Genomic DNA, 9,765 nt, shown 5'->3' on the forward strand with positions numbered 1-9,765 from the left:
GAAATGTCCATGGGCAAGCCTTTGGTCATGACGTCGGCGAGCTGTTGCTTGGTGGGGATGTGGAGAACGCGGAACTCGCCCAGCGCCACATGCTCCCGCACAAAATGAATGTCGAGTTCGACATGCTTGGTGCGTCGGTGGTGCACGGGGTTCGCGGAGAGGTAGCAGGCGGAGATGTTGTCGCAGTACACCACAGTCGCCGTGCGCACGGGCAGGGAGAGCTCACCGAGGAGTTGACGAAGCCAGACGCATTCCGCAACGACATTGGCCACACCGCGGTACTCAGCTTCAGCGCTAGAGCGAGAAACTGTGGCCTGTCGCTTTGACGACCAGGATATGAGGGCGTCGCCGAGGTAGACGCAGAAACCAGGCGTGGAGCGACGGGTGTCCGGGCAGCCGGCCCAGTCAGCGTCGGTGTAGCCGCGAAGATCCAGTGTAGACGAGGCGCGCAAGTGGAGGCCGTGAGCGGGCTCCCCGCGCACGTAGCGCAGAACGCGCTTGATGAGAGCTTGATGACATGCCCGTGGATCATGCATGTGCAAGCAGATCTGTTGCACGGCATAGGCCAGCTCGGGCCAGGTGATGGTGAGGTACTGGAGAGCCCCGGCAAGGCTGCGATACTCCAACGGGTCGTCCACATGTGGCCCTTCAGCTTGGGGAAGTTTGCCCTTGGTGTCGATCGGCGTGGGCACCGGCTTGCAGGTGTCCATGCCAGCGCGCTCGAGGACGTCCTCAGCGTACTGTTGTTGACAGAGGAAGAAGCCAGCTGCGGTGCGCGTCACCTGGATGCCGAGGAAGAAGCGCAGGGCACCCAGGTCCTTCATGGCAAATGCACTGGTGAGCCAGAGGACGATCCGTTGAAGAAGCGCCTGGGTCGATGCGGTGAGCACAATGTCGTCGACGTAGAGGAGGAGGAAAGCCGCGTCCGTGCCATGAGTGTAGGTGAACAGCAAGGAGTCAGAACATGTTGCGGCGAAGCCGGTCGTCTTGAGGAAGCCGGCGAACGTCTGAAACCAGGCACGCGGGGCCTTCTTGAGCCCGTACAGCGACTTGGCAAGGCGGCAAACATGATGAGGTCGGTGTTCATCGACGAAGCCAGCAGGTTGGAGGCAGTACACCTCCTCAGTAAGCGCCCCGTGCAAGAAGGCGTTCTTCACGTCCAGTTGATGAACTGGCTAGTTGTGGGAGGCAGCAATGGTGAGGATGGCGCGTATCATCGCCGGCTTGACCACGGGAGAGAAGGTCTCGCCATAGTCGACGCCGGCGCGTTGGCAGAAGTCGCGGACGACCCACGCGCCTTGTAAGCTCGAGCGAGTCGTCGGCGTGGAATTTATGCTTGAAGATCCATTTGTCGGTGATCAAATTGGCGCAAGGCGGTCGTGGAACAAGCTCCCAGGTTTGGTTTGAGGTGAGCGCGGCGAATTCCTCGCGCATGGCATCAAACCAGTGAGGGTCACGCATGGCGGCCCGTACGGAGCTGGGCAGTGGCGAGAGAGCAGTGGTCGATGAGACGACGGCGGCATCGTAGTACTTGGGGTTCGGTAGAGATGCCGGACTGAGCCCGCGTGACCATGCGATGAGGCGGATCGGCCGGACCAGGCACGGTGGGTAGAGGAAAGAGTTCTGAATTTGAGTGGGAGCTCGCAGCTGAACCTGACGACCGGGAAACGGAGCCGTCAGATGAGGAAGGAGCGGTGTTGTGGGAGCCGTCCGATGTCGATCCAGCAGCCGAGTTTGAAGGTTGCGGAGACGCGGGAAGCGGCGAGGCAGCGATGCCATCGGAAATTGATCCAACGGCCGTGGTGGAGCGCGATGGCGCAGCGGGGAGGATCTGCAGAACTGACGACGAGCTCAGCGGTGGCGGCGCGGGCAGGCTGGCAGCTGTATGTGTGGCGAAGGGAAAAACATCCTCATGGAAGTAGACATGGCGTGATGTGAGAACACGTTTGGACTGAAGATCAAAGCAACGATACCCACGATGATCGGCAGGGTAGCCGAGGAAAACGCAGGCCACGGAGCGGCAGTCTAGTTTATGACGTGCAGTGGAGGCGGTGTTCGGATAGAAGAGGCAGCCGAAAACTCGGAGGATGCTGTAATCAGGAGTAACGCCGAGCAGAAGCTCATGGGCCGTGCGCGGCATGCTATGGTGACAGGGGCGCTGGTTCAGCAAGAAGGTGGCAGTGTTCAGAGCTTCAGCCCAGAACCGTAGCGACAGCGGCGCATGGAAGAGGAGAGCGCGCACACTGTCGTTCAGAGTACGGAGTGTGCGCTCGGCCTTGCCGTTCTGCTAGCTGGTGTGAGGACATGACAGGCGAAGCACGGTGCCGTGGGAGGCGAGGAGCTCACGCGAGGCATGGCTGTCAAACTCCCGTCCGTTGTCAGTTTGGACAGAGAACACAGGCAGCTGAAACTGGGTGCGAGCGTAGGCGTAGAAATCGCGTAGGATGGGCAGGACATCAAATTTGTGTTTAAGTGGAAACGTCTAGACGTAGTGTGTGTAGCCATCGAGGATCACTAGATAGAACTGGTAACCAGAGATGCTAGAAACCGGTGACGTCCATACATCAAGATGCAGTAGTTCAAAGGGAAAATAAGTACAAGTGTCTGAAGCTGAAAATGGGAGGCGCACATGCTTGCCAAGGCGACAGGCGTGGCAAGGATGTGGAGCACTTTTGCTGAAAGAAAAACTACTGTCGACAAGCCGGAGCTGCGCAGAACCGAGGTGACCAAGCCGCTGGTGCAGGCGAGTAGTGGTGACGACGCCGGCGAAGGGAAGAGCGGTGGGTCGTGGCGTCGTCACGGAGTAGAGGTCGCCGGTGGAATCACAACGCAGGATCACCGCCCGAGTTCGAAGGTCCTTGACAGAGAAGCCAAATAAGTCAAATTCAACTGAAACGGGATTGTCACGACAAATTTGACGAACGGAAAGGAGATTCTTGATCAAAGAGGGCGAAACAAGTATGTTGCGGAGTTGGATGGGCGAGGTACCGGAGATGAGCGAGCCGGCGCCCGTGTGTGTGATAGGAAGATGCTCACCGCTACCAACTACAATGTGAGAGGAGGAAGTGGACGGGAGAAGAGTGTGAAGAGTACCGGGGGTGTTCGTCATGTGCGATGCCGCGCCGGAGTCCATGTACCACTCAGGAGCGCTCCCAGAGGATGACAGCCCTGCGGTGGCGCTGTGGAGTGCAGCCTGAAGGGAAGTCATGTCTAGAGGCTGCTGTGGCGCGCCGGGAGGGGTGGCGTAGGCGGACGGCGGCCCGTAGCCGTACGCACCAGGAGCAGTTGGGGTCGGAGCAGCGTACATCGCCTGTTGTGGCGGAGTCCCAGGGCAAGGCCCAAGAACACCAGAGCCCGGAGCTCGCCATGGCATCGGCCACGCCTGGACGAGGCCGGTCCACGAGTTGGTGCCGGGCGCGGGAGCAGGCAGACCAGGGACGCGGGAAGGAGCGGACGGCGGAGGGGCACTGTCGTTGCCGCGGCCGCGACGACGCCCACGCCCACCGAGTGCACGCCCTCCGCCTGTGGCATCAGGCACGGCAGGGGGGCAGCAGGTGGGGAGGAAGGGGGCGGCCTGGCGCCACGCCCGGCGAAGAGCGCGTGCGCGCCCTGGAGGCGCGCGGTCTGCTCGTTCCGGTGCTCTTCGAGAAGGAGGAAGGAGCGCGTCTGGAGAAGCGACGGCAGCGGCGACTGCGCCGTGATGTGCGGGATGGCGCCGTGGAACTGGCGGTGAGGCCGCGCAGTAGATGGAAGACCTGCCGCGGCTCCGTCATCGGCTGGCCGAGGTCCCGGAGCTGATCAGCGTACACCTTCAACTTGGTGCAGTACTGCATGATCGTCAGATCGCCTTGCACCACGGCGTGATACTCGGCGTCAATGTAGACGGCCCGGGCAAGTTGATTGTCCCGGAAGATGTCGTCGATGGCCGTCCAGACGGTGAGGGCGGTGTCCTCCTGCGCCATCACAGCGTCCAGCAGATCAGGCGCAACGGTGGTGTTGAGCCAGTGGACAACGGCGTGGTCCGCCATCGCCCAGTCAGGGTCATCGAAGCGCGGGACGGCGACGGCGTCCACATGATCGCGGAGACCGAACATCCCGATCGCGGTGTCGAAGTGGCGCCGCCACTGCGCGTAGTTGCCGGCGAGCAAGTCAAGAGTGACAGGGACGTGGCGGCGAATGTCGATGGTCTGGAGAACAGACGAAGCGACGGTGACCACGGGCGGCGGGGCAGCAGGCGGGGCAGCAACAGAGCCAGCCGCGGCAGCAGCGTCGGCGGAGAGGGCGGCTGGAAGCAGAGCAGGAGGGGACGGAGACGGCGCAACGACGGTGGGAGCGCCAGAGTCGTCAGAGGCCGTAGTCTCGGGGGAGTCGGGGTCGCCCATAGCGGCGGAAGCGGGATCGACGGCCGGAGCAAAGGGATTGATCCGGGCGGTGGTCTCTGATACCATGAAGAGGAGAGGGTTGCTATGGGATTCAACACACGCTTGCATTAGCTCTGCGGCTCAAGTTATATACAGTTACAGAGATGATCGTGTGCCACTAGACGTGGGCTGGCTACATGCCCACTAACTCACGCGCGTGCACTGACCATGAGTCGTGCTACATACGCTGTACATACACTGGAGAATACATACACTCTAACAGAAACCACGCCACCGCTTGCCTACACGGAGGTACAGTATCGTTCAGGACAAGATCGAATGCGCCACCCCACCGATCGCTTCGAACGCTTGCATATTTGCTTGCGTGCATGCATGCACACTTGGATGCCTGCCGGGCCTCGTGCTGGTCCAGTATTTTGTCATCAACTCGGTCGGAGACATCATGATAAGGTCGTCCAACGAATCCATCCATATTCTACCGATTTCCAGATGGGAGGTAGCTGGTGTGTTTTGTGCTCATTCTTCTCAGCAGTAAATCCGCTGGATTTTTGCGTTCAGCAGTAATAAATCCACTGGACCCGCAACAGCAGCAGCAGCAGCATAGCATTACCCAACAGGAAATCAACATCCACCGTTGACCGCCCTCAGAATTCAAAGGCCGTACTGCAGCAGCATCTGGACGTTAATATTTTGGATGCATCTTCTGCAATGATATGATGCACCACATGGCCACCTTGGTTTTATTCTAACCAACCAGGATCCGATGCTGCTGCTGTTTTTTCTTTTTACAGAACCTTCTACTGCCTTGGTTCAGCAAGTGAAAACGGCCACTGCAGTAGTACAGTACAATCAATTATCTCATGAGCAGTAGACGGTGGTGGCGTCAGAAGAGTGATTGCCCTTGTTCCCAGCGTGTACAATCTTGGCAAAGGTGGCAGGTTGGTTGCACATGCTGCCCAAGTGACGCCAGACGAGTACAGGAGACATTAGCTATCAGCCATCAGTGCCAGCTCCTCTCCGCGGCGGCCGCTTATTTTTATCCGGTGATTTGGTACTGATGCAGCTGGCCAAAGCTTGCACAAATGGCAACCCCAGCATGATATGAGCTTGCGACATGACATGGCGACAAAGCCAAGCCAATAAAGCCCCCCAGAGAGACAAAGAAGCCATCAAAACCGGCCTAACAACCCCATTGAAACCAATTTATTTGACAGCCAGGACAAGGAGCATGCTGGGCTACAGGGGCCAGCCTGTGCATCCCAGGATAACATGTGAGGCTGTTTTATTGGATGCTCACAAGATGATGATGACAAGATGTACAGGGTCACCTTAACATATTGTATAATGTTTATTTTATATATGGCAATAAAATAAACAACAATATAAACCAACTCTTTGGACTCAGACAACCTACCGGACAAAATTTCTTACAGATTGAATGAACAAATGTAACTGTACAAGGAAACACCTCTCTGGACTCATCAAGGACGCCAGCCAAATTTTTGTATTATGAGCCTCAAAGCTGACTGTACGAAGCCCGATGATTCTTTGATGCACCTATAACGGAAGAGAATTTTTTGGGGGGAAAGATGGTGATGAAGCTACAGCTTGATGTCTCCAGATTGTACATGGACAGAAACATGAAAGGATGAATATTGGGTGCTATATGCATTTACGCTGTCGCGAGGGCATGGTACCTAAGGGTGGATGAGCAGATGGAGGAATTTGATGATTGACTGTGGAGGTCAGAACAAGCCTCGGGAAATACCGACTCGGAGTATCCAGAAACGTTGGAGCAAGACCAAGAGGCAGAATGCGCTGAATCAGCTATGGTGAAATTGATATTGGAGAGGCAGATATTGGTGAAAGGATCGCCATCGATTCCCGACAAAACTCCTGCAAACGAAATGTTTATTCCAACCATGTCTTTTAAGGTGATTCCACTGATCTCCGGGAGTGCAGACAAATCAAAATGTTCATCAGGATGGCTTGACCAATCGCCGGTGAACTCGATTGCAACATGGACATCTTCCATCTGGACATTTGATACTATCGCATCCCTTATATAACCACCACGGCCTGGTGCTGTCCTGAAGGAGATACCTTTGGATGAACCATGAATATAAAGGTGATCAACATGAACATCCGAGATCCCACCAGACATCTCACTGCCAAATGCAAGAGCAGCTCCCAGTGAGGCTTGCAGATCCACTCTACTAATGTGAATGTCTGAGGTTGGCCTTCCAAATGTAATGCCATAGTTGTCCCACCCACTTTTTAATGAGATGGCATCATGACCGACACTAATTATGCTGTCCTCAATGCACAGATTCGAGCATGAATCTGCATAGAAAATAGTACAGAAGTTATTCACAATATTCAGCCATGCTACTGAAGTAGATCAATGTTCGCAAAGAACTTGTACAAAAATAACACAAGCAATTTAAGGAAACAATAGATTTATCTTGCGGTGAGTAGATATGAGGTATTTTATTCTGATTCCTTTCAATACCGAGTAGGTTATTTTTACTAGCTCCTGGAACGCATCCAAATACATATAATGGCAACTCAAATTAAGTAGCAAAACACGCTTAATTGTGGAAAAAATATTTATGTGTGTGAATTTAGAATATAAATATCCAATCAAAAGCTAATAGATAATTTAGGTTAAATATAATGCATGGGCTTTTACTAAAGTAGCAGCACATGAAGAGCAGTGTTACCTGGGACAATTCCATTGGTGAGTGGAGCATCCAATTCAGTCTCGATTGTGACATTACTGATTGTTACATTGCTGGAAAAAAAACATGTCAGTACATCTCTCAAACATTAAGAATGGGTTTAGAATTATCTCTGGAAAAAAAATGTCAACATACCTGCAATACACAGGATGTATACCCCATGCTGGGGAATCTAAGAATGTCAAGTTCGAAATCACAATTTCTTCCGAATACTCAAACTCCACAAGATGAGGCCGGCTATAATTCAATTTATTCGAGCGAAACCAGTTCCACCATATCAAACCCTGGCCGTCTACGATTCCATTGTTCCCTGTAGAAAATATATTTTAAATGCGATTATAAATTGAATATAGTAAACCAAATAACAAACCACATTAAATTCTGATGTCTGATAGAAGACTGTATTTACCTGTAATTATGACATCGGTAACATTGTGCCCATTTATTAAGCTGCGATGCCTTGCACCCGGAAGATCAATTCCTTGGCCATATGATGGCAAAGGTTCCACAATTGGCCATTGTGTCACATCCTGCAGTGCAAATGCAAATTCATAGTGAATTTCAAATACAATTAATATTGAATTAATTCCTGAGACTAAAAAGAATACATGAGGTATAAATAAGGAGTTTCTTCCTTTTAGACTAATTTATGCTGCCTATGTTGTCCTACTTCTCATAATTTCAAACTTCAAAACAATGTAGTAGCATAAAACTCAACAAGACGCCCTCCACTCTGCGATATGCACAAAATATTGTGTATTACAGGCAGGCAATCAAAATCAGCCTACTAGCAGGCATGATTAAAGAAAGCAGCTTGACTTCAAAACAATCCAAGTACAAATTGTTTTTCCTTGTTTGCTGGCCTAACATGGACAGCTATGTGTCACCATCCGATACCCATTTTTATTAGGAAAGAGAAAACCGATGGGCAGATAGTCGAATATTGGGCCGCTAATGTTTATAAATTTTTATATACGCGGAAACCCCATGTATAAGAAAATTCATAGTGATTTCTAAATATGCGCAAGACCAAAATAATGAATATACTCACACGAAAACGACTTTCAAGGTAAACATCACATATGACCTCTACCTAGAGACATGTCAAATCGTTCCAACTAAACATCTTTCACCAACCATACATAAACGAACAAATAAGCTGACAACTAAGAATATTGCAAGTTCCTAACAGTTCTCAATGTTAATGCAATTGAAAGCGACAAATAAACCCACATTCATGCAACGATGCCTGAAAAGTCAATTGATATCAAGAGAACATCCTAAGCTCCTACTGTCAGTGTGAAAAAAAGCAGTAGGTAATGGTATGCCACATCAATCCTGGAATAGGAGAACATCCAATCCGTGGAATCAGCAGCCTTGCAGAATTCTCATGCTGATAAAATGGGAAGGCGTTTAACAAGTCACTAATGTGGAGAACAACCTCGGTGCCGATGATGACAGCGTCCTTCTCCAGGAAAAGGGTGAGGTGGCTGGTGAGGTTGAAGCTGCCGGTGAGCCACCGCCCCTTGGGCACGTACAGCTGTGCGCCGCCCTTGTCGGCAAAGGACCGCAGGTAGAAGATGGCGTTCTGGAAGGGCACCGTATTGACGGTCAGGCCGTCGCCGACGGCCCCAAACTCAGTGATGGTCACGCTATGTGGCCGCGGCCGCCCGCTGTACCGCGCACATTGCGCCTCCCCCTGCGCGAGCCCAATTACGGTAAGCAGCGATGCCAGAACTACCTGCAACAAAACAGAGCAGCACAAGAACACGAACCAGTCAGTACTAGTTTGCACTGCAACTCCATGAATCCAACACGAAGCTTCAAAAAGATTTCCAGATCAATCAGGAAATCCAATTCGCAAGAAGCAAGAAACCGCGCGTCGGATCGCAAGATCTCAACAGGAGGATCTCGAATTTGGGGAGGACACCAAGCGGCGGAAATCAATAGCAGTGGGGCGCCCTAGCTCACCACGGCGCCGTGCAACAACCAAACTGAACCAATCTGGGAAGGAAGCGCCGTGAAGAGCACCTTCTCGGCCAAAAAACCACAGGAATTCCTTAACCCAAGCGGTGATAAACGTACTTACTAGACTCGCCATGAGTGTCCCCCTTTGCGGCAGAAGGGGGAGAGCGGAGCGGCGAACCAAAGGGCAGGGGCCGAGAAGACGTAGCTCCAGGAACCGCAGGAGAGGAAGACGAAGGCAAGCTGCTAAGTAATCGGCTTCGGACTGAGAGAGGAGGATGAGGAAGGGGGAGGCGGTGGGGAGAGAGAAGAAGAAGAAGAAGCAGCAGCAGCAGCCCCAGCAGAGCTGAAGTTTTGATGATTGGGTATGATACAGCTTGGCTTGTACTAGTATTTGTTTAGTCTTCTAGTCTTTAGGCATGAAAGAAAAATGCATAAATATTATGCAAAATCTACGCTTGGGACTAAAGAAAGAGGGAGGAATAGATCTTAGAAGAAAGAAGAGGAGAGGTTGACCAGTGACCAGCTAGCTCATATGGTGGTGGTAGTGGTGGCGGCGGCGGTGGCGGTGGCGGCGGCGGTGATGGTGGCGGTGGCGAGCATCCGACGACATGCTCTTTAAAAGGCTCGTCGGCGACCTGGTGGGTTCACATTCTCTCTCGAGCTCACAGACGATC

General features: G+C 52.6%; 2 protein-coding genes across 2 annotated transcripts; both read right to left on the reverse strand.

Annotated features, from left to right (window-relative positions):
- Positions 1-2,451: 2,451 nt before the first annotated feature.
- LOC123110781 (uncharacterized) lies at positions 2,452-5,479 on the reverse strand. The gene is made up of 2 exons (XM_044531389.1): positions 3,094-5,479; positions 2,452-2,857 (listed from the first exon to the last, which is right to left on the reverse strand). The coding sequence occupies exon 1, from the start codon at positions 4,488-4,490 to the stop codon at positions 3,531-3,533; it is 960 nt and encodes a 319-aa protein (XP_044387324.1). The 5' UTR covers positions 4,491-5,479; the 3' UTR covers positions 2,452-2,857; positions 3,094-3,530.
- A 220-nt stretch (positions 5,480-5,699) lies between these two features.
- LOC123110779 (probable polygalacturonase) lies at positions 5,700-9,514 on the reverse strand. The gene is made up of 6 exons (XM_044531388.1): positions 9,213-9,514; positions 8,565-8,864; positions 7,533-7,653; positions 7,259-7,433; positions 7,106-7,176; positions 5,700-6,725 (listed from the first exon to the last, which is right to left on the reverse strand). The coding sequence occupies exons 1-6, from the start codon at positions 9,222-9,224 to the stop codon at positions 6,055-6,057; spliced, it is 1,350 nt and encodes a 449-aa protein (XP_044387323.1). The 5' UTR covers positions 9,225-9,514; the 3' UTR covers positions 5,700-6,054.
- Positions 9,515-9,765: the final 251 nt, after the last annotated feature.

Source organism: Triticum aestivum, chromosome 5B, assembly GCF_018294505.1.
Source record: "Triticum aestivum cultivar Chinese Spring chromosome 5B, IWGSC CS RefSeq v2.1, whole genome shotgun sequence".
Lineage (NCBI taxonomy): Eukaryota > Viridiplantae > Streptophyta > Magnoliopsida > Poales > Poaceae > Triticum > Triticum aestivum.

Bases quoted from the DNA above. Each gene is read 5' to 3' on its own strand.
- LOC123110779 (XM_044531388.1), bottom strand. The intron at 7,177-7,258 runs GTATGTTGACAT...TTTTTTTTCCAG, and splicing joins ATACATCCTGTGTATTGCAG to CAATGTAACAATCAGTAATG. The intron at 6,726-7,105 runs GTAACACTGCTC...TTTTCTATGCAG, and splicing joins CACCAATGGAATTGTCCCAG to ATTCATGCTCGAATCTGTGC.
- LOC123110781 (XM_044531389.1), bottom strand. From the start codon at position 4,490: ATGCAAGCGTGTGTTGAATCCCATAGCAACCCTCTCCTCTTCATGGTA.